Source organism: Oncorhynchus tshawytscha, linkage group LG09 (genome assembly GCF_018296145.1).
Source record: "Oncorhynchus tshawytscha isolate Ot180627B linkage group LG09, Otsh_v2.0, whole genome shotgun sequence".
NCBI classification, from domain to species: Eukaryota; Metazoa; Chordata; class Actinopteri; order Salmoniformes; family Salmonidae; genus Oncorhynchus; species Oncorhynchus tshawytscha.
The window spans coordinates 84,246,939-84,272,475 of NC_056437.1; the positions used below are offsets into that span (position 1 = coordinate 84,246,939).

General features: G+C 40.8%; 1 protein-coding gene across 1 annotated transcript; it reads left to right on the plus strand.

Moving 5' to 3' along the window:
* Nucleotides 1–489: 489 nt before the first annotated feature.
* Nucleotides 490–25,537, plus strand: LOC112258954 (ras-related C3 botulinum toxin substrate 2). The gene is made up of 6 exons (XM_024433626.2): nt 490–766; nt 11,555–11,626; nt 12,208–12,325; nt 13,054–13,116; nt 24,202–24,361; nt 24,695–25,537. Exons 1-6 carry the CDS (start codon nt 732–734, stop codon nt 24,823–24,825), a joined length of 579 nt encoding a protein of 192 aa, XP_024289394.2. The 5' UTR covers nt 490–731; the 3' UTR covers nt 24,826–25,537.

Genomic DNA, 25,537 nt, shown 5'->3' on the forward strand with positions numbered 1-25,537 from the left:
ACCGACACCGGTCATATTCAACGGGTGTTGCATGTTCGTAAATTCATCAATTACTCTGCACTACTGCACACTCAGACGAGAGTGATCTGATATCGGAATAGATAGCAAGAGCACATTTTACGAACGCACCCCTAGGCATCAAACGTGATTTTTTATAAATCCACTACTTTTAAAAATTATATAATTCCCTGACTACTTCTTAGCTAGGTATAAAATAAGCCTTTTCCGATTTTTTAAGTTCATTTGCAGATTTCTGCAACAATAAAACATAGAACTTATGTGAGTAAAGGCTAGTTGTCAGCCCCGTTTATATAACTAGTGTGCATACAGAGTACTTGTCAAACGCTGCTCCCAGTTTCTTGATATAGGACACCATCTAGTGAAAATAAAACGGAAGTGCATAACACTGTCATAGGCTAGGTGAAAAAAAAGTATGTTCGCGCTGGGACAATAAAGTCATAGCCTAGATATGCTTAAATGTCAGTGTGAGTCATAATGTCAGCTTCTGAAAGCTTCACTGAGTATTTTGTTACTCAAATTTGAAGGACATTAATATCACAGTTTCACATAGGCCAACCGCATTCAACTGCGCTGCGCATGAGTAAACGCGAGAGTCGAGGCGGTGGGCAAGATAAGATAGGCAAACGTATTTCCTGCACTGTACCTGATTCTACATCGTTGTCTTGCCTACTAAGTGTAAACTCACAAGTTGTTAAATCAGCCCCTGGAAAATGCAAGCCATCAAGTGTGTGGTGGTTGGAGATGGGTAAGTTCTTTAAGTTATGTATGAGCGCAGTTCAACAACTGGTAGGGTACTTGGATTTGGGTGTGTTAAAAAGTGGACATTTAGAAAAACTCTATTTAGCCTTCTTTCAATTGTCTATTAATTGGGAGATTAATGTTTCTCTGTGTATTGTACTACACATTCTTGTGTTAAGAGACAACTTCTGCTTTTTATGAAATAATTGAATTAATTCGTTTCATATTGCACGTGGGAGCTGCAGTAATTGGAATGTATGTACTTTTTTATTTCAATTTGGTTGTCATACTCTTAACGATGAGGTTATTGTATATAGTTTGCACTGTTCATACTTTCCTGATAGCTGTGTTCTTCAGCTTGATAGACATGAGGGGGGTAAGGTTGTAAAAGGTGCCACAGTACAATCTAACCTTGTTCTACTCTGTATTAGCTAGACAAAGAAATAATACTTTCAAGTAACAGTCCTTTTGTGTACAGTATTAACCTTGATGTCCAGAAACTCAATTAGGTCTTTATCACAGAGTCAATACAACAACATAATGACGCCCTCAAGGCAGGAACTTCCCAGTAGAGCAAACCTCTAACTGTAAACAGGCCACACAATTAACACTTTAAATTCCTAATTTGCATGTGCAGTTTTAACATCAGGTTGAGGAATGTATGTTGACTTGACAATGACATTGTTCAACAGCCCTTAAATCAATAAGGAAGAGACAGTGTAGCAATACACACTGAATTCAGTAGACAGGAAGGAAGTGCCTACAAGCTTAGAAAAAAAGGTGCTATCTAGAACCTAAAACGGTTATATGGCTGTCCCCATAGGAGAACCCTTTGAATAACCCTTTTGGTTACTGATAGAACCCTTTTGGGTTCCATGTAAAATCCCTTTCCACAGAGGGTTCTACGTGGAACCCAAAAGGGTTCTCCTATTGGGACAGCCAAAGAACCCTTTTGGAGTGTATGCAAGATTGGTAACAAGTTGAATAAGACAACATGGATGCTGAGATGCTAGCTGGAGATTGGGATCCGTGGGTGTAATGTCTGTAGGAGAGAGGAGATGGTGATAATGAGGGCCTCAATTAAAGAGAACATCTACAAAGACACAGACGGTCAGCAGTCAGTGAGGTCAATACAGCCTTTTCCTGTTCTCCGTTCGTTAAACCTCTTCTCCTTTTGTAAAAGAGAAGTTCTGTTAGGCTGCTTTTATCCTCCAGTTTTAGTTTTGAAGTTCCTCTTTAGTCTGTGGTGCATTCTGTCTGCACAGTCTCATGGTTAATAAAGGAACCAAAGCACAGCTGCCACCTGTAACACAGTCACCTTTAACACCCACAACACCATTCTCATACACGGTCGATGCAAAGACCAAAGACACATTTTTGCTTGTTCTTTGTATTTCGACAAAGTGCAGTTACATGTATACAGCAAATGGCCTGTATTCGACAGGAAGTTTCAACAGGAAGCTTTAGAATAGTAAGTGAAGTGGATTTACCCCAAGTAGCAGAATGGCATTTCATCATGGGTCCCTGATCTGTACTTCACAGAAATGCATAATTATGGATATGAATGTCATTCTCTTTTTATTTTTATTTTTTATTTCACCTTTATTTAACCAGGTAGGCAAGTTGAGAATAAGTTCTCATTTACAATTGCGGCCTGGCCAAGATAAAGCATAGCAGTTTGACACGTAGAACAACACAGAGTTACACATGGAATAAACAAAACATACAGTCAATAATACAGTGAAAACAAGTCTATATACAATGTGAGCAAATGAGGTGAGATAAGGGAGGTAAAGGCAAAAAAAGTCCATGGTGGCAAAGTAAATACAATATAGCAAGTAAAACACTGGAATGGTAGATTTGCAGTGGAAGAATGTGCAAAGTAGAAATAAATAGGTACACAAGTAGAAATATGCATATTTGGGTATCATTCTACACACTGGCTATTTTGTTTATGAGCTCCGCCACCAAACAAAACTACATTTTGTTGCTCTAGACGGGACCAAATCTGAACCAAGTATAGAATTCTAAGTTTCACAAGTTTGGAAATTAAAGTACAGAACAGTAGTTGTGATGGGGGGGATATATATGGGATATTATTTTTGACTGTACTCATTTGACAATATCGCAATATTATTTTGGGGCTAGTTGGCTGTACCTGCAATAAAACTCCAGTGTTTTAAAGAAAATAGGGAGCCAATTTGTATTCACCACTTTTATTTCCATGAATGATTTTTAAAAAAACTTTTTTTCTCATGGCTCTCTCATGTCCTTCTGCAGCAGACATATGGTGAGCAATATGTTTTGACCATGAAATCGCAATAAAATCACAGTATTGAATTGCAATACATATAGAATTGTGAGGATCATGAACATTGTAATACATAATGTATCGGCACCTAAGTATCGTGATAATATCGTATCGTGAGGTCCCTGGCAATTCCCAGCTCTACACAGTAGAGTTCACTATAGTACAGTGTCATAGAGTATATTACAGTGTAGTAGAGTATAGTACAGTACAGTACATTATAGTGTACTCAACTCTAGTGTGTTCTACTGTGTATTGTACTGAAATCTACTCCACTCTATTCTACTACACTGTACTGTACTGAACTATACGCAACTATTATTTACTCTACTGTACTGAACTATACGCAACTATTATTTACTGTAATGTACTGACCTATACTCAACTATTATTTACTGTACTGTACTGTACTGTACTGTACTGTACTGTACTGTACTGTACTGTACTGTACTGTACTGTACTGTACTGACCTATACTCAACTATTATTTACTGTACTGTACTGTACTGACCTATACTCAACTATTATTTACTGTACTGTACTGTACTGACCTATACTCAACTATTATTTACTGTACTGTACTGACCTATACTCAACTATTATTTCCTGTACTGTACTGTACTGACCTATACTCAACTATTATTTACTGTACTGTACTGTACTGACCTATACTCAACTATGATTTACTGTACTGTACTGACGTATACTCAACTATTATTTACTGTACTGACCTATACTCAACTATTATTTACTGTACTGTACTGACCAATACTCAACTATTATTTACCGTACTGTACTGGCCTATACTATTATTTACTGCACTGTACTGTACTGACCTATACTCAACTATTATTCACCGTACTGTACTGACCTATACTCAACTATTATTTACTGTACTGTAGTGACCTATACTATTATTTACTGTACTGTACTGAACTTTACTTAACTATTATTTACTGTAATGTACTGACCTATAGTCAACTATTATTTACTGTACTGTAGTGACCTATACTATTATTTACTGTACTGGCCTATACTCAACTATTATTTACTGTACTGTACTGGCCTATACTCAACTATTATTTACTGTACTGTGGTGACCTATACTCAACTATTATTTACTGTACTGTAGTGACCTATACTCAACTATTATTTACTGTACTGTACTGAACTATACTGAACTATTCTTTACTGTACTGTACTGAATTATACTCAACTATTCTTTACTGTACTGTACTGAATTATACTCAACTATTCTTTACTGTACTGTACTGAATTATACTCAACTATTCTTTACTGTACTGTACTGAACTATACTGAACTATTCTTTACTGTACTGTACTGTACTGTACTGTACTGTACTGACCTATACTCAACTATTATTTACTGTACTGACCTATACTCAACTATTATTTACTGTACTGTACTGTACTGACCCATACTCAACTATTATTTACTGTACTGTACTGTACTGACCTATACTCAACTATTCTTTACTGTACTGTACTGACCTATACTCAACTATTATTTACTGTACTGTACTGTACTGACCTATACTCAACTATTATTTACTGTACTGTACTGTACTGACCTATACTCAACTATGATTTACTGTACTGTACTGACCTATACTCAACTATTATTTACTGTACTGTACTGTACTGACCTATACTCAACTATTATTTACTGTACTGTACTGTACTGACCTATACTCAACTATTATTTACTGTACTGTACTGTACTGTACTGTACTGACCAATACTCAACTATTATTTACCGTACTGTACTGGCCTATACTATTATTTACTGCACTGTACTGTACTGACCTATACTCAACTATTATTCACCGTACTGTACTGACCTATACTCAACTATTATTTACTGTACTGTACTGACCTACACTATTATTTACTGCACTGTACTGACCTATACTCAACTATTATTTAATGCACTGTACTGACCTATACTCAACTATTATGTACTGTACTGTACTGGCCTATAATATTATTTACTGCACTGTACTGACCTATACTCAACTATTATTTACTGTACTGTACTGTACTGACCTATACTCAACTATTATTTACTGCACTGTACTGACCTATACTCAACTATTCTTTACTGTACTGTACTGTACTGTACTGTACTGTACTGTACTGTACTGTACTGACCTATACTCAACTATTATTTACTGTACTGTAGTGACCTATACTAGTATTTACTGTGCTGTAGTGACCTATACTATTATTTACTGTACTGTAGTGACCTATACTATTATTTACTGTACTGTACTGAACTTTACTTAACTATTGTTTACTGTAATGTACTGACCTATAGTCATCTATTATTTACTGTACTGTAGTGACCTATACTATTATTTACTGTACTGGCCTATACTCAACTATTATTTACTGTACTGTACTGGCCTATACTCAACTATTATTTACTGTACTGTAGTGACCTATACTCAACTATTATTTACTGTACTGTAGTGACCTATACTCAACTATTATTTACTGTACTGTACTGAACTATACTGAACTATTATTTACTGTACTGTACTAAATTATACTAAACTATTCTTTACTGTACTGTACTGAATTATACTCAACTATTCTTTACTGTACTGTACTGAATTATACTCAACTATTCTTTACTGTACTGTACTGAATTATACTCAACTATTATTTACTGTACTGTACTGAACTATACTGAACTATTCTTTACTGTACTGTACTGAATCATACTCAACTATTATTTACTGTACTGTACTGAATTATACTCAACTATTCTTTACTGTACTGTACTGAACTATACTCAACTATTCTTTACTGTACTGTACTGAATTATACTCAACTATTCTTTACTGTACTGTACTGAATTATACTCAACTATTCTTTACTGTACTGTACTGAACTATACTGAACTATTCTTTACTGAACTGTACTGAATTATACTCAACTATTTTTTACTGTACTGTACTGAATTATACTAAACTATTCTTTACTGTACTGTACTGAATTATACTAAACTATTCTTTACTGTACTGTACTGAATTATACTCAACTATTCTTTACTGTACTGTACTGAATTATACTCAACTATTCTTTACTGTACTGTACTGAACTATACTGAACTATTCTTTACTGTACTGTACTGAATTATACTGAACTATTCTTTACTGTACTGTACTGAACTACACTGAACTATTCTTTACTGTACTGTACTGAACTATACTGAACTATTCTTTACTGTACTGTACTGAACTACACTGAACTATTCTTTACTGTACTGTACTGAACTATACTGAACTATTCTTTACTGTACTGTACTGAACTACACTGAACTATTCTTTACTGTACTGTACTGAATTATACTCAACTATTCTTTACTGTACTGTACTGAATTATACTCAATTATTCTTTACCGTACTGTACTGAACTATACTGAACTATTCTTTACCTCACTGTACAGTACTCTACTGTAATGTACTGTACTGTACTGTGCTGTCCAAACTTTTGAACCAGTCATGCATGTCTATGTTTGGGCCAAATGAAGGCCTGTCCAGACGTCTGTGGATGTTAAAATTAAGGCCAGGTCGGACTAACAAAATGAAGCAACTTTTCAACGATCATGGACGTCCAGTGTCAGTTAGTGCTCAGTGGGTGAGGATGCTGGTTACAGTACATGGAAAGAGAGGGGGCCCATGGGTCGGGCCATGGGTCGGTGTCAGTAAGAGTTGGTAGAGGTGACATTAACTGGAGAGAGAGAGAAGAGAAAGAGAGAGGGAGTGGTTGTCCAAACTTTTCACAGAGAGAGAGAGAGAGATACAGAGAGAGAGAGATGGAGAGAGATAGAGAGAGAGAGAATGACAGAAAAAGATAAATACTTTACAAAGGTACACTTCATAAGAGGTTTATGCCCCTATCATCCTGACTGTCACTCAGTGTCACCACCCTGCCTCCTGCCAACTCTGACACCCCGGTCCCCCTATGTGGAGAACCCCTGTAGATCAGGAGACTAGCTTTTGAAACTGTGACGGCTTACTTGTTTGAATGCAGTCATACAGTATGTATACGTGGGGAACATAGATATGTTTATTCCTGTAGGCTACATCAAGGCAGAGGTGACAGAAACAAAATAGGACACAAATAGGCCAACAACTTCCTTCTGGAGTGTGGCATTTAGGTGTAAGTGGGATTTTGACATCTATATCCTCCTCGGTTGTTTTTAGTTTTAGGCCTTCTGACTGAATGAGAAGTGAGAGCATTTAAAATGAACCCTGCCCAGCCAGTGGTAATTAGGTTGGTCTTTGAAGTCAGATTCAGTATCATTGAAAAGCATTCATGTGCTGTAACTTTTAACTACTGTAGCATGATTGGCACTTTTTAGTCTTTTGTTCCGTTGTAGAACTTTGAGTTTAAAAGTAATTGCCCTGTTAAAAATAGAGGTCTACCGATTAATCGGAATGGCCGATTAATTAGGGCCGATTTCAAGTTTTCATAACAATCGGAAATCTGTATTTTTTCGCCTAATTAAAAAAAAAAAAGTTTTATATACCTTTATTTAACTAGGCAAGTCAGATAAGAACACATTCTTACTTTCAATGACGGCCTAGGAACGGTGGGTTAACTGCCTTGTTCAGGGGCAGAACGACAGATTTTTAACTTGTCAGCTTGGGGGATCCAATCATGCAACCTTACAGTTAACTAGTCCAACGCAATAAAGACCTGCCTCTCTCTCGTTGCACTCCACAAGGAGACTGCCTGTTACGCGAATGCAGTAAGCCAAGGTAAGTTGCTAGCTAGCATTAAACTTATCTTATAAAAAACATTCAATCACAATCACTAGTTAACTACACATGGTTGATGATATTACTAGATATTATCTAGAGTGTCCTGCATTGCATATAATCTGACTGAGCATACAAGTATCTAAGTATCTGACTGAGCGGTGGTAGGCAGAAGCAGGCGTGTATAATTCATTCAAACAGCACTTTCGTGCGTCAAGCATTGCGCTGTTTATGACTTCAAGCCTATCAACTCCCAAGATGAGGCTCGTGTAACCGAAGTGAAATGGCTAGCTAGTTAGCACGCGCTAATTGTCGTTGTGTTGCTGGTTCGAGCCCAGGGAGGAGCAAGGAGAGGGACGGAAGCTATACTGTTACACTGGCAATACTAAAGTGCCTATAAGAACATCCAATCGTCAAAGGTTAATGAAATACAAATGCTATAGAGGGAAATAGTCCTATAATTCCTATAATAACTGCAACCTAAAACTTCTTACCTGGGAATATTGAAGACTTATGTTAAAAGGAACCACCAGCTTTCATATGTTCTTATGTTCTGAGCAAGGAACTGAAACGTTAGCTTTCTTACATAGCACATATTGCACTTTAACTTTCTTCTCCAACACTTTGTTTTTGCATTATTTAAACCAAATTGAACATGTTTCATTATTACCTTGAGGCTAAATTGATTTTATTGATGTACTATATATATTAAAATAAGTGTTCATTCAGTATTGTTGTAATTGTCATTATTACAAATAAATAAATAAAACACATTTTTTACATCGGCCGACTAATCGGTATCGGCTTTTTTGGTCCTCCAATAATCGGTACCGGTATCGGCGTTGAAAAATCATAATCGGTCGACCTCTAGTTAAAAGGAATACAGTACCTTTCAGATGCACCATAGAATATAACATTTCACATGGTTCCATCAGGTTCATGTAGTAAGTTATCACAATGCCATCATTGGATTTAGGGCTTCCATCCACCCCTGTCCCTTGTCCATCTGTGTGTGGGGGTAAGAAGAGAGAGGGAGCCTCATGCAGGAGGAGCAGGTGGAGAGTAGGAAGCATGGGGCCCCTACACTTAGACCACAGTCAACAGCATGTGTGTGTGAGTCAGAGGGTAGCAGAGATAGAGACTGCTCAATGACACACTAACTCACCACTGAGAGAGGGAAACAGACACTATCACACTATCCTGCATCTCACTCTCATATCACCTCTCTCTCTCTCTCTCTCTCTCTCTCTCTCTCTCTCATATCATATCTATCTCTCTCTCTCTCTCATATCATCTCTCTCTCTCTCTCTCTCTCTCTCTCTCTCTCTCTCTCTCTCTCTCTCTCATATCTATCTCTCTCTCTCTCTCATATCATCTCTCTCTCTCTCTCTCTCTCTCTCTCTCTCTCTCTCTCGCTCTCTCTCTCTCTCTCTCTCATGTCACCTCTCTCTTGACTTCAGTTAGTGTGGACAGAACTGCTTCTTGCCACCTAATATAATATACAGTAAGTTATTACTGGTCATGTCTTCCACAAGGGTATAAACTATGAATGTTTCTCCAGTTCTTTTCAATGGCATCTGTCAGGTTTCTTCTAGCCAACCTTGAATGCTAACCTAATGATGTTCAAGGTGGAGCCAATCTGTAGAAGAAGCTGATGGTAGACTGCCTACGTATAGCCCGGGGTGTCACTTTCTAACCTTGCCCTAAAAATGTAACTCTGGGAGCACTCCTCAGACTAGCATTCCTTCCCTCCTGTCCGTACATGCAGGTGCGTGCTTCTTATTGGAATGTTACTGCAAAAACCTTGACTGTGTTTTTAGATGCTGACTGTCAGAGGTGTTTTAGAACACTGACAAGAAGCTAGAGAAAGCAGATTACTGCTTCTCATAATGTAGGCAAGTTTGAAAGAAGCCAGGCCCCATCATGCTGTTCATTCAGCACATTGTACATAGTTAGAATGTCTATGGCCATTCATCATACTGTAGCAAGCAATAAGGACAGTATATTGGCATCTTCTTTGCACAGGGAAAACCAAAACATGAGTTGGCGTGCTGTTGTTGTACCATTTTATCATGAGTGGGAGTGGACCATGATAGATACCAAGCTGAATTTAATGATGGTATTCTGGCAAAAATATGGTGGAAGCTTTCCAAACAAGAAAAATGTAAAGAATTTACCATATTACCATATTAAGGCAGCTAACCTTTACAAAAAAAGAAAGAAAAAAATTCACCACTGGTCTCCCATCCATGGACGGACCAGGACCGACCCTGCTTAGCAAACCAACAGTCGGATGCAGGGTGCTATCCTGCTGGAATGAATGAGCCGAAACTTGCAACTGGAATCTGTACTTTACTTTACCATTTATATTTTTGACAACTTTTACTTTTACTTCACTACATTCCTAAAGAAGATGATGTACTTTTTACTCCATACATTTTCCCTGACACCCAAAAGTACTTGTTAGATTCTGAATGCTTAGCAGGACAGAAAACGGTTCAATTCGCACACTTATCAAGAGACCATCCCTGGTCATCCCTACTGCCTCTGATCTGGCGGACTCACTAAACACACATGCTTCGTTTGTAAATTATGTCTGAGTGTTGGAGTGTACCCCTAAATGAAAAATATGAAAAAAATTGTGCTATCTGGTTTGCTTAATATAAGTACTTTTTAAAATGCTTCATTCTTTTACTTTTGATGATTATGTATATATTAGCAACTATATTTACTTTTGATACTTATGTATATTTAAAACCAAATACTTTTAGACATTTACTCAAGTAGTATTTTACTGGGTGACTTTCACTTTTACTTGAATAATTTTCTATTCAGGTATCTTTACTTTTAGTCAAGTATGAAAATTGAGTACTTTTTCCACCACTGGAAAAAGGCAGAGAAAGCAAAGGCCAGGGTAACATAACCAAAAATAGGTAGAATTGTTTAATTTAATTGCATCCATTTACAATTCATTTTCCCTCGCTTTGACAATTTTTTTCCTTGCATTATTTTGTTTTGCTATCAATACTTTTGGATTTATGTTTTGCTTTCAATATTATTATTTTTGTTTGCAATACTAAGAATTTTATTCTTGACTTCAGAAGTTTTGCTTGATGTTACAGTTTTTTCCAACTGCTTTCACAAGTTTTCAAAACTGTCTCCTTTTTTTCAAAACTCTACACACAATTCCCAAAACTGCACACACAAAATGCAAAATGCCTCACATCTCCTTCAAAATGTAACACTGCATTCAAAATGCCATAAACACATGTCAGAATGAAGCATTTGCATCAAATGGCAAACACTGCTTTCATAATACAACATTTTTGGATACCTCAATATGAAAACAGCTACAGTATCTCACATGTGAAAATGCAAGTTTTGACATGTATTTTTTGTGTAAGAGAAGGGAGTTACTCTGACAGCTGGCAGCTACCCTGTAATGACTATAGGTTCTCTCAGTGTGTGCTAGAGTAAAGGTGTGTGTGTGTGTGTGTGTGTGTGTGTGTGTGTGTGTGTGTGTGTGTGTGTGTGTGTGTGTGTGTGTGTGTGTGTGTGTGTGTGTGTGTGTGTGTGTGTGTGTGTGTGTGCGCACGTGTGTGCTCGTGCGCACCAGAGTGTGTCAATGTGCTATTGCAGCAAGAAAATGTGTGTGTATGTGTTGGCACACAACTGATTGCCCAATGTCTGTTTCAGTGCTGTGGGAAAGACATGCCTGCTCATCAGCTACACAACCAACGCCTTCCCTGGAGAGTACATCCCCACAGTGTAAGTACTGGACCACAGACAGACACAGTTGACATGATATGGCTGGTACAGTGACAAATGTGTGGGCTGAATGGACAAACATCATACATAATGCAACCAATAACCAGAAATAGGAAACAATATTATATTCACAATAATTCTAGGGATTGGTATGCTAGATATTGACTTTACTTCCTCAAACACCAATGGTATGCAGTTTTTATACATTCAGTGGCCCGTTTATTAGGTACACTATCAAGTACGGGGTCGGATCCCACTTTACCTTCAGAACAGCCTGAATTATTTGGGGCATGGCGTTCAATTGTTGATCAATTGGTGTCAAGGGACCTAACGTGTGCCAAGAAAACATTCCCCACACCAGTACCGTTAACACCAGGCTGGATGGGTCCATGGATTCAAGTTTTTTTGATGCCTGTCTGCCTGCTTTATATAGCAAGCCATGACTATGTGCCTCACTGTCTGTAGGAGCGATCCATTTTCGTGAACGGGGTGGTGTACCTAATAAACTGTATACTGTTTATTCTGTGTAAGGTTTTTCACTGTGATATGTTCTAGATGTAATGGACTCATTTGTCTTGCAGGTTTGATAACTACTCAGCCAATGTGATGGTGGACAGTAAGCCAGTGAACCTGGGACTGTGGGATACAGCAGGACAGGAGGACTATGACAGACTCAGACCTCTGTCCTATCCTCAGACGGTAACACACACACACATACAGAATCTCTATTACAAATTATATACAGTGGGGTCCGGAATTATTGACACCCTTGATAAAGATGAGCAGCAATGACTGTATACTGTCAAATTAAAAAAGGATGCTGCCATGATTATGAATAATCCTGAATGAATCGTGAATAATGATGAATGAGAAAGTTACAGAGGATCAAAAATCATAGCCCCAAAACATGCTAACCTCCCCTGTTATTGGTAATGTCTTGGGGGTATGATCTTTGACCCTCTGTAACTTTCTCATTCATCATTATTCACAATTCATTCAGGATGTAAGCTGTTGACTACTTTATTTTTAAGAATTTTTAGGGGTGTCAATACATTTGATGACTACTTTTTTGAGAAAAACATAATATTACTTTTTGAGTGATAAATCTCTTTGAGCAATTGTATTAGCATAAAATAATATAATTCCCACGTTGTTTGGAGCACACAATGTAGTTCAGTATTTGCATACTACATTTTATATAGTCATTATCGCTCATATTTATCAAAAGAGTCAATAATTTCGGACCCCACGTCTTCTACTACTCTGATAAACCTTTCTAACCTTCGGTACAACCACATGTATTACTCCCTACACCTTCACTGACCAATGACCATATACACTATATGAATCACTAGATCTAATCTGTTTACAACATCTCCCTACACCTTTAATACTACCATTGATCAGGCACTATGTTTGTCCCCTAGGACGTGTTCCTCATCTGTTTCTCTCTGGTGAGCCCAGCATCGTTTGAGAACGTCAGAGCCAAGGTGAGTGGATGCTGTGTGATCTTCATGGCTGTTGTGCTACAGTGTATAGGTACATATAGTATGCAATACACACATATTCTATTTGATCCGCCGCCGGTGTTTTCCTCTGTACCTAATGCTGGGATAGCGGAGGACTTTGTTCTCATAATGTAGGTGTTGATTGGCGTTGATTGACACAGTGCCATTATAAAGGCTGCAGCATCCCCAAGAGCTTCAGTATGCAGCATACGTTATAGATTACTATACGGAGAGATTAACATGTCAATACTGTTGATCACTCCTAAAGCACCTGCTTACCTTTCTGTGAATATAGATGGGTCATCATCTGTCAGTGATACAGAGGGGGTTGATGGAGAACAGAGCAGGATAACAGTAGTATTTTTTTAACCTTTATTTAACTTGGCAAGTCAGTTAAGAACAAATTCTTATTTTCAATGACGGCCTAGGAACAGTGGGTTAACTGCCTGTTCAGGGGCAGAACCTTGTCAGCTCGGGGGTTTGAACTTCCAACCTTCCGGTTGCTGGTCCAACACTCTAACCACGAGGCTACCCTGCCGCCCCAATTAATCTATAAAATGCCTGTCAAGATTAAGATAATGAAGTGAGTCTAAACACATAGAGAAATCAATCAATTTAAAAAGGATAGGCTACTCTGGTTTACCTGCTTTCAATAGAACATCCAAGTGTACCGTATAATAAAACAAACATATTGCAGATTCTGGCATTTACGGTACAGTAATAGGATATAGTTCAATGTTCAATATCCTAACTATGTCTGAGTAATGCTATTGTCAATAGTTGTTTTGTGATCTGCTGATTTCAGCTCTACCTATTGTTGCAGAGGCCATGGTTTAGTCGCTTCAGTCAGACAGTCATAAATAAAATATTTCAAATCCAAGGGCTAGAACAGAACATCTATTCAGGTAGCACCTTGCATCCCGTTGGATTCCAATGAACCTCACTCCATTTGGATAGGATATAGAGGTCTGTTCATCAATAGAAATCATATTCAATCATATTCATTCAGGTTTACGTCAGAGAGAAGTAATCATCTCTTCTTTAAAGGAGTCAAACATGGATGTCGCATGTGAACTTAACTCGCCTAATGCACGATGAGACCTCTACCTACTCCCCCAGGTAACTGTCAGGGTCTGTGTCTTTTCACTGCACGGGGCACACAGTTCACATGTCACCTTGGCTGCTCCCAGCTACTGCTGAACGAAGCTGTCCTTGAGCCCTCTATCGCTCTACTGCCGTTCTGATGGAAAGGAGAAAATAGTAATTGTCCCATCCTGTCTCTCCATCTCCATCTCTCCAGAAGTCATGGATTTGAAACTGACACACTACTATAGAAGTTGAATTCACATCAAAGAGCTATAATATCACCAAAAAAGCCTGCCAAACATTACTCTTTTCAAACACTTTTATTGTTGATTCTTCTCATACCATTGCCTCAGCAATAGGCTTTGTCAAGAAGTTCTGGGAAATGGTTAAAGACCTGGAGAATAAACCCTCCTCCTCACAGCTGCCCATGTCCCTTAATGTTGATGATGTGGTTGTTACTGACAAGAAGCACATGGCTGAGCCCTTTAATCACCACTTCATTAAGACAGGATTCCTATTTGACTCAGCCTTGCCTCCTTGCCCATCCAACATTTCCTCATCTCCCACCCCTTCTTAATGTGACTATCCCCGATGCGTCTCCCTCTTTTTTCCCTGCCCCGCTACATAGTTTCTCCCTGCAGGCGGTTACTGAGTCTGAGGTGCTAAAGGAGCTCCTTAAACTTTACAGAGTTAGATGATTTAGACCCTTTCTTCTTTAAGGTTGCTGCCCCTATCATCCCCAAGCCTATCTCTGGCCTTTTAAACCTGTCTCTCCTTTCTGGGGAGGTTCTCATTGCTTGGAAGGCTGCCATGGTTCGTCCTTAATTTAAAGGGGAAGATCAAGCTGATCCTAACCTTTATAGGCCTGTTTCTATTTTGCCCTGTTTATCAAAAGTGTTGGAAAAACTGGCTTTCTTGATGTCTATAGTATTCTCTCGGGTATGCAATCTGGTTTCCGCTCAGGTTAGGGATGTGTCATTGCAACCTTACAGGTCCTCAATGATTTCACCATTGCCCTTGATTCTAAGCAATATTGTTCTGCTATTGTTATTGACATGGCCAAAGCTTTTGATACGGTAGACCATTCCATTCTTGTGGGCCGGCTAAGGAGTATTGGGTATTGGTGTCTCTGAGGGGTCTTTGGGCTGGTTTGCTAACTACCTCTCTCAAAGAGTGCAGTGTATAAAGTCAGAAATGTTGCTATCTCAGCCACTGCCTGTCACCAAGCGAGTACCTCAAGGCTTGATCCTAGGCCCCACGCTCTTCTCAATTTACATCAACAACAAATCAAATCACATTTTATTTGTCACATACACATGGTTAGCAGATGTTAATGTGAGTGTAGCGAAATGCTTGTGCTTCTAGTTCCGACAATGCAGTAATAACCAACGAGTAATCTAACCTAACAATTCCACAACTACTACCTTATACACACAAGTGTAAAGGGATAAAGAATATGCACATAAAGATATATGAATGAGTGATGGTACAGAACGGCATAGGCAAGATGCAGTAGATGGTATAGAGTACAGTATATACATATGAGATGAGTAATGTAGGGTATATAAACATAACGTGGCATAGTTTAAACTGGATAGTGATACATGTATTACATAAAGATGGCAAGATGCAGTAGATGATGTAGAGTACAGTATATACATATGAGATGAGTAATGTAGGGTATGTAAACATTATATTAAGTGGCATTGTTTAAAGTGGCTAGTGATACATTTTGTACATCAATTTCCATCAATTCCATTATTAAAGTGGCTGGAGTTGAGTCAGTATGTTGGCAGCAGCCACTCAATGTTAGTGGTGGCTGTTTAACAGTCTGGCGGCCTTGAGATAGAAGCTATTTTTCAGTCTCTCGGTCCCTGCTTTGATGCACCTGTACTGACCTCGCCTTCTGGATGATAGCGGGGTGAACAGGCAGTGGCTCAGGTGGTTGTTGTCCTTGATGATCTTTATGGCCTTCCTGTGACATCGGGTGGTGTAGGTGTCCTGGAGGGCAGGTAGTTTGCCCCCGGTGATGCGTTTTGCAGACCTCACTACCCTCTGGAGAGCCTTACGGTTGTGGGCGGAGCAGTTGCCATACCAGGCGGTGATACAGCCCGACAGGATGCTCTCGATTGTGCATCTTTAGAAGTTTGTGAGTGCTTTTGGTGACAAGCCGAATTTCTTCAGCCTCCTGAGGTTGAAGAACGCTGTCTGTGTGGGTGGACCAATTCAGTTTGTCCGTGATGTGTACGCCGATGAACTTGAAACTTACTACCCTCTCCACTACTGTCCCGTCGATGTGGATAGGGGGGTGCTCCCTCTGCTGTTTCCTGAAGTCCATAATTATCTCCTTTGTTTTGTTGACGTTGAGTGTGAGGTTATTTTCCTGACACCACACACCGAGGGCCCTCACCTCCTCCCTGTAGGCCATCTCGTCGTTGTTGGTAATCAAGCCTACCACTGTAGTGTCGTCCACAAACTTGATGATTGAGTTGGAGGCGTGCATGGCCACACAGTCGTGGGTGAACAGGGAGTACAGGAGAGGGCTCAGAACGCACCCTTGTGGGGCCCCAGTGTTGAGGATCAGCGGGGTGGAGATGTTGTTACCTACCCTCACCACCTGGGGGCGGCCCGTCAGGAAGTCCAGTACCCAGTTGCACAGGGCGGGGTCGAGACCCAAGGTCTCGAGCTTGATGACGAGTCTGGAGGGTACTATGGTGTTAAATGCTGAGCTGTAGTCGATAAACAGCATTCTCACATAGTTATTCCTCTTGTCCAGATGGGTTAGGGCAGTGTGCAGTGTGGTTGCGATTGCGTTGTCTGTGGACCTATTGGGGCGGTAAGCATATTGGAGTGGGTCTAGGGTGTCAGGTAGTGTGGAGGTGATATGGTCCTTGACTAGTCTCTCAAAGCACTTCATGATGACGGAAGTGAGTGCTACCGAGCGGTAGTCGTTTAGCTCAGTTACCTTAGCTTTCTTGGGAACGGGAACAATGGTGGCCCTCTTGAAGCATGTTGGAACAGCAGACTGGGATAAGGATTGATTGAATATGTCTGTAAACACACCAGTCAGCTGGTCTGCGCATGCTCTGAGGACGCAGCTGGGGATGCCGTCTGGGCCTGCATTCTTGCGAGGGTTAACACGTTTAAATCAAATCAAATCAAATCAAATCAAATCAAATCAAATCAAATTTTATTTGTCACATACACATGGTTAGCAGATGTTAATGCGAGTGTAGCGAAATGCTTGTGCTTCTAGTTCCGACAATGCAGTAATAACGAGCAAGTAATCTAACTAACAATTCCAAAAAAAAAACTACTGTCTTATACACAGTGTAAGGGGATAAAGAATATGTACATAAGGATATATGAATGAGTGATGGTACAGAGCAGCATAGGCAAGATACAGTAGATGATATCGAGTACAGTATATACATATGAGATAAGTATGTAAACCAAGTGGCATAGTTAAAGTGGCTAGTGATACATGTATTACATAAGGATGCAGTCGATGATATAGAGTACAGTATCAACGTATGCATATGAGATGAACAATGTAGGGTAAGTAACATTATATAAGGTAGCATTGTTTAAAGTGGCTAGTGATATATTTACATAATTTCCCATCAATTCCCATGATTAAAGTGGCTGGAGTAGAGTCAGTGTCATTGACAGTGTGTTGGCAGTAGCCACTCAATGTTAGTGGTGGCTGTTTAACAGTCTGATGGCCTTGAGATAGAAGCTGTTTTTCAGTCTCTCGGTCCCAGCTTTGATGCACCTGTACTGACCTCGCCTTCTGGATGACAGCGGGGTGAACAGGCAGTGGCTCGGTGGTTGATGTCCTTGATGATCTTTATGGCCTTCCTGTAGCATCGGGTGGTGTAGGTGTCCTGGAGGGCAGGTAGTTTGCCCCCGGTGATGCGTTGTGCAGACCTCACTACCCTCTGGAGAGCCTTACGGTTGAGGGCGGTGCAGTTGCCATACCAGGCGGTGATACAGCCCGCCAGGATGCTCTCGATTGTGCATCTGTAGAAGTTTGTGAGTGCTTTTGGTGACAAGCCGAATTTCTTCAGCCTCCTGAGGTTGAAGAGGCGCTGCTGCGCCTTCCTCACGATGCTGTCTGTGTGAGTGGACCAATTCAGTTTGTCTGTGATGTGTATGCCGAGGAACTTAAAACTTGCTACCCTCTCCACTACTGTTCCATCGATGTGGATGGGGGTGTTCCCTCTGCTGTTTCCTGAAGTCCACAATCATCTCCTTAGTTTTGTTGACGTTGAGTGTGAGGTTATTTTCCTGACACCACACTCCGAGGGCCCTCACCTCCTCCCTGTAGGCCGTCTCGTCGTTGTTGGTAATCAAGCCTACCACTGTTGTGTCGTCCGCAAACTTGATGATTGAGTTGGAGGCGTGCATGGCCACGCAGTCGTGGGTGAACAGGGAGTACAGGAGGGGCTCAGAACGCACCCTTGTGGGGCCCCAGTGTTGAGGATCAGCGGGGAGGAGATGTTGTTGCCTACCCTCACCACCTGGGGGCGGCCCGTCAGGAAGTCCAGTACCCAGTTGCACAGGGCGGGGTCGAGACCCAGGGTCTCGAGCTTGATGACGAGCTTGGAGGGTACTATGGTGTTGAATGCCGAGCTGTAGTCGATGAACAGCATTCTCACATAGGTATTCCTCTTGTCCAGATGGGTTAGGGCAGTGTGCAGTGTGGTTGAGATTGCATCGTCTGTGGACCTATTTGGGCGGTAAGCAAATTGGAGTGGGTCAAGGGTGTCAGGTAGGGTGGAGGTGATATGGTCCTTGACTAGTCTCTCAAAGCACTTCATGATGACGGATGTGAGTGCTACGGGCGGTAGTCGTTTAGCTCAGTTACCTTAGCTTTCTTGGGAACAGGAACAATGGTGGCCCTCTTGAAGCATGTGGGAACAGCAGACTGGTATAGGGATTGGTTGAATATGTCCGTAAACACACCGGCCAGCTGGTCTGCGCATGCTCTGAGGGCGCGGCTGGGGATGCCGTCTGGGCCTGCAGCCTTGCGAGGGTTAACACGTTTAAATGTCTTACTCACTTCGGCTGCAGTGAAGGAGAGACCGCATGATTCCGTTGCAGGCCGTGTCAGTGGCACTGTATTGTCCTCAAAGCGGGCAAAAAGTTATTTAGTCTGCCTGGGAGCAAGACATCCTGGTCCGTGACTGGGCTGGGTTTCTTCCTGTAGTCCGTGATTGATTGTAGACCCTGCCACATACCTCTTGTGTCTGAGCCGTTGAATTGAGATTCTACTTTGTCTCTGTACTGGCGCTTAGCTTGTTTGATAGCCTTGCGGAGGGAATAGCTGCACTGTTTGTATTCAGTCATGTTACCAGACACCTTGCCCTGATTAAAAGCAGTGGTTCGTGCCTTCAGTTTCACACGAATGCTGCCATCAATCCACGGTTTCTGGTTAGGGAATGTTTTAATCGTTGCTATGGGAACGACATCTTCAACGCACGTTCTAATGAACTCGCACACCGTATCAGCGTATTCGTCAATGTTGTTGTCTGACGCAATACGAAACATCTCCCAGTCCACGTGATGGAAGCAGTCTTGGAGTGTGGAGTCAGCTTGGTCGGACCAGCGTTGGACAGACCTCAGCGTGGGAGCTTCTTGTTTTAGTTTCTGTCTGTAGGCAGGGATCAACAAAATGGAGTCGTGGTAAATGTTTTACTCACGCCGGCTGCAGTGAAGGAGAGCCCGCAGGTTTTGGTAGCGGGCCGTGTCAGTGGCACTGTCTTGTCCTCAAAGTGAGCAAAAAAGTTATTTTGTCTGTCTGGGAGCAAGACATTCTGGTCTGCGACGGGGCTGGTTTTCTTTTTGTAATCCGTGATTGACTGTAGACCCTGCCACATACCTCTTGTGTCTGAGCCATTGAATTGTGACTCTACTTTGTCTCTATACTGACACTTAGCTTGTTTGATTGCTTTGCGGAGGGAATAGCTACACTGTTTGTATTCGGTCGTGTTCCAGTCACCTTGCCCTGGTTAAAAGCAGTGGTTTGTGTTTTCAGTTTCGCGCGAATGCTGCCATCAAGCCACGGTTTCTGGTTTGGGAATGTTTTAATCGTTGCTGTGGGTATAACATTGCCAATGCACTTTCTAATGAACTCGCTCACCGAATCAGTGTATTCGTCAATGTTGTTGTTGGATGCAATGCGGAACATATCCCAATCCACGTGATCAAAGCAGTCTTGAAGCGTGGAATCAGATTGGTCGGACCAGCGTTGAACAGACCTGAGCGCAGGTGCTTCCTGTTTTAGTTTCTGTCTGTAGGCTGGAAGCAACAAAATGGAGTCGTGGTCAGATTTTCCGAAAGGAGGGCGGGGTAGGGCCTTATATGCGTCGCGGAAGTTAGAATAACAATGATCCAGGGTTTTACCAGCCCTGGTAGCACAATCGATATGCTGATAGAATTTAGGGAGTCTTGTTTTCAGATTAGCCTTGTTGCTAGATTACAGAAACATAATTTATTGATTGGCAGGTAAGGGTGCTCTCGAGCGGCTAGATGTTCTTTACCATTCGGCCATCAGATTTGCCACCAATGCTTCATATAGGACACATCACTGCACTCTATACTCCTCTGTAAACTGGTCATCTCTGTATACCCGTCTCAATACCCATTGGTTGATGCTTATTTATAAAACCCTCTTAGGCCTCACTCCCCCCTCTCTGAGATACCTACTACAACCATCATCCTCCACATACAGCACCCGTTCTGCCATTCACTTTCTGTTAAAGGTCCCCAAAGCACACTCATCCCTGGATCGCTATTTTTAGTTTGCTACAGCTAGCGACTGGAACGAGCTGTAACAAACACTCAAACTGGACAGTTTTATCTCAATCTCTTCATTCAAAGACTCAATCATGGACACGCTTACTGCCAGTTGTGGCTGATTTGTGTGATGTATTGTTGTCTCTACCTTCTTGCCCTTTGTGCTGTTGTCTGTGCCCAATAATGTTTGTACCATGTTTTGTGCTGCTACCATTTTGTGTTGCTACCATGTTGTTGTTATGTTGTGTTGCTGTTATGCTGTGTTGTCATGTGTTGCTGCCTTGCTATGTTGCTATGTTGTTGTCTTAAGTCTCTCTTTATGTAGTGTTGTGTTGCCTCTAATGTTGTGATGTGTGTTTTGTCCTATATTTATATTGTATTTATTTTAATTTTTAATCCCAGGCCTCCGTCCCCGCAGGAGGCCTTTTGCCTTTTGGTAGGCTGTCATTGTAAATAAGAATTTGTTCTTAACTGACTTTCCTAGCTAAATAAAGGTTAAATAAAATAAATACAATTTTTAAAATGAAAGCTAAGTGTCTGACTCCTCTGACTTCACTGTCAACCATTTGAATTGAGCTGATTAGTTTGGGAACTGTCAGTGTTGGAGAGGACAGCCTTATATCAAGAGCAGTGGAGGCCAAAAGACAATGAAGTTTGATAAATCTGCTTTACGTAATGTGACATTGTCAAAACAACCCTAATATGGTCCAGAGTGGTCTGAAGGCAGGTCTGGTAGGTCACTGGAAAGTATTAATGTGTCATTTATTCTACTACATAGATTTCAAGTGCTCAAACTAAGAAGGAGGGGAAAGAAAAATGCTCTTGCTATTGGCAATTATTGAAAAGACCAGTGTTAATCCATTCCAATTTGTGCCGTTTCGTATCGCACCGCTTTCCCAAATGACTTTACTCAGCCCTTTAATTTATGATTAGCTTCAAACAACAGCAATCTTGCTTCTCCAGCCCTTATGCAAATGTTTGCCACTTTTCACATTTCAAGAACAAACCTCTTTAAGTTGTTTTTCCTCCCCTCTCCATCTTTCTCAGTCTGTTTTTTCATGGCATGTTCCCAATAAGTCTCCATGGTAACATTGACCATGTATGCAAATGGAGCCTTAGTAGATTACCAGGCTTTCAGGTGACATTAGGATCTATTTAACATGGAAGGTAGGCTACAGACTGTGTGGGGGAAGAGTCACAGCCAGAGTCACAGCCATGTAGCATGTTGCTCACACTAACCCACCCATGTCACTCTGGTATTTGCCTGTCAAAAGGAGATTCAATTGACCCGTGTTATCTCTGATTATTGCCACGGTCCACCTCCTACTGCTATCACCGTTTTGGATCAGCAGGAGATCAAGAATCAATTAGCCATCGCTGGGTAAATGGTTGGAGCTTGAATTTCTCTCCAAGCTTCTCAAGACAAGTGTTGTGGTTTATGTCTTCCATTATCATAACACTGTATTGGCCAACTCATATCTTAACCGAGCAGAACCTAATTCCCTCACTCAGTTTCAGAGAGATACTAGTAAACTAAAGGTGGCATTTTTGAAAACACAGAATTGCTACACCACTAAATGAATGCGTTTCCATTTAATCCAGTCAGCCTCGATGGAAGTTAGGGATAATTTAACTCATGGCACCATCGCCTTTCTTAGTAGGAAGCTGGGAAGTTTTATTTGTTAAAGTGACATCTCTTACCTGTCCTGGTATATAAGGAAGCATCCTTTCATCTCTCTTCCACAGAGTCTGTAGGGTCAGGGCAGAGGTAACCCCTTAGTGAAAGCCTTTTATTGTAAAGCTGCTCTTCTCCAATGAGTCCTCCTAAGGAGCTAAGACTCTGTGAGATCTACCCCAGTCCTTTGTGTGGCATTCAAGGTTTGATGGCAGGAAGGCCAAAGAGTGCAGAGGAGTGGGCGTTTGTCCCCATAGACGATGACTAAATAATGGCTACCCTGCAATGAAAGAGAGACAGACACGAGAGGCAGAAAAACCTTGGTACCAATGGCAATGGTACCGAGAATGCAATAGTACCGAGAATTCTTGATGCATTTTTCACAGAATGTAGTGTGTGTGTGTTTTCTCAGTAGACTCGGTGAAATACCTGAAATGTGTGTGTGTGTGTGTGTGCATACAGTATGTGCGTGCTTCACTGTCACTGTTCTCATTACTATACATTCATGCTCTATAAAAAGGAAACATTTTCAACCTTGACATTCCCTCCACTCTGCTGTAACAGCTAATGATGGCTTGCAGGATGGATCCTATATTGTATTAGAGACGCCAATAATTACTGACGTATGAACATACGTAGAGCTGTTAACCAGGTGTTAAGCAGAGAAGCTGATGAAAGGCCTCCAAATGAACAGAGGCACACTAAAATAAGCGAAGGTGACTCACTAACGTCATTCATAAGCATTCATTTCCTATTCTGCAAAAGCATACACTGCTCTCTTGTTTCTATCAGTCACTCAATGCAGAAGAAGGAACTTCCTTTTTCATTGAGTGACTGATAGAAACAAGAGAGCAGCCATTTTATTTGAATAGTGTGTAATAATAATGACGGTAATGATAGTAGTAATAATAATAATAGTAATAGACAGAGTATCCTAGATTTTATGTGTGAGGAGCTATACCAGGAATCAACCTCTGCATTAACTGGCTACTCCATAATACAGTAGTAGAACCAGAGGGGAAGAGACGAAGCGAGAGGCTTGACTCTGCCCCTAAATTTGTCCACAAAATCTGTCCACAAGTAGGGATTTTTATAATGAGTGTCGAATTTCGTCAACTAAAAAATGTCATTCTAATTTGTTACGGGAGCCTTATTTGATCGAATAGACATTTTGTAATGTTTAGGTTGTTACGAATGTTCTGAAATAAGTGGACACACGTGGCATTCCTGCAACTTTGAGAAAAAATATTTTATTTTATGTGTATGTGCCCTCTCATTGGTTAGAATGTTCCCGTCTGACCCCGTCTCCTTCTGTCTACAGTCCGCTTTGCGGACATTTATTCTCATTATTAAAGCGGTCAGTCCAGTATCTTGTCAGAATATAGATCATCTTTGGTAGAATTAACGATGAGCTGTATCACAGAAAAGGAAGTGAAAAGTAATTCAGTATCTTTTGCTGCGGCCATGTTGACCTACTCTGTGGTGTGTGTGTTTGCTCCCACTAGTGGTACCCTGAGGTACGACACCACTGCCCCTCCACACCCATCATCCTCGTGGGCACCAAGCTGGATCTGAGGGACGAGAAGGAAACCATTGAGAAGCTGAAGGAGAAGAAGCTAGCGCCCATCTCCTACCCACAAGGCTTAGCACTAGCCAAAGAGATAGGTATGTAGGTCTCTGAGATCCGTAATTAGTGATCGTGCATCAGAGATCTACCGTGATTGGTATACAGTGGTCACATATACAGTGGTCACTCTGGGTTTGTGATTGGATATGACTGAATCAGCGATTGATTGATTATCTGTTATTTTAATGATTGTCGTTCACAGAGCTGTACAGTATCATGGAACACTTTGTATTCTGCTCTTAGTCCTTATACTGCATAGTTGTTGAGATTTCATGTCGCCCAAGTCATCGCCTGCCAGCCGTGCATTATGCCAGATAAACAGTCTATCCTCTTCATGTCCCTCATACATCTTTTGTGTGTTTTCTGGGTAGACTCGGTGAAGTACCTGGAATGCTCTGCCCTGACCCAGCGGGGGCTGAAAACGGTCTTTGACGAGGCCATCCGAGCGGTGCTGTGCCCCCAGCCCACCAAGGTGAAGAAACGACCTTGTCTACTCATCTGATCTCAGACCTGTGGATAGACCAAGAGGGAAGGGCTCAGGAATCACACAACAGCAAATGTTGATTTTAGTTAAATACAAAGTTTGGCAGTTTTACAAAGTGGTCTAATGTTCAGATGAGTCAACATATGTAGAGTCTTGCCATCTGTAGTGTATATCCAGCTATAATTACAGTATATAGTGTATTGGATTGGATTGTATCATTACAGATGGTGCCTACCTTTCCCACTGGTTGGGGATTGAGGCATATAGCTGGATCTACGATTCTTCTCAATGTTAGACCACTGTTTAGGTCTGAAAACAACCATCAGACTTTCTAGAGCATCAATATAAATGTCCTTAAAATTTTCAAGACAAATCCTGGATATGTACACATGGATAAGTGTTTTAGATTCATATATTGGTATTTGGTTTCGGTTTCTGACTAATTTTCTTATACACTTCTTCTATATGGTTTGTTAATGCAGTGACTGGTCCTTACTGTACAAGAAAGACACTGAAAAATACGTAGACCAAACATTACAGTGTGTATAGTCAGAAATGTATTGCACCATCCTAATGTAAGAAACTTTCTAAAATGATCATGTTGTTTACTCTATAAAATGTATTTTTCATATTTTGACATGATACAGCATTCTACTATATTTCTAAGGTACCGTATTACTTTCCTCTCTATTACAATTTAATTTAACACAAAATAAAACATATGGGTGTG

Bases quoted from the DNA above. Each gene is read 5' to 3' on its own strand.
- LOC112258954 (XM_024433626.2), top strand. From the start codon at position 732: ATGCAAGCCATCAAGTGTGTGGTGGTTGGAGATGG. The intron at 767-11,554 runs GTAAGTTCTTTA...TGTCTGTTTCAG, and splicing joins TGTGTGGTGGTTGGAGATGG to TGCTGTGGGAAAGACATGCC. The intron at 11,627-12,207 runs GTAAGTACTGGA...TTTGTCTTGCAG, and splicing joins GGAGAGTACATCCCCACAGT to GTTTGATAACTACTCAGCCA.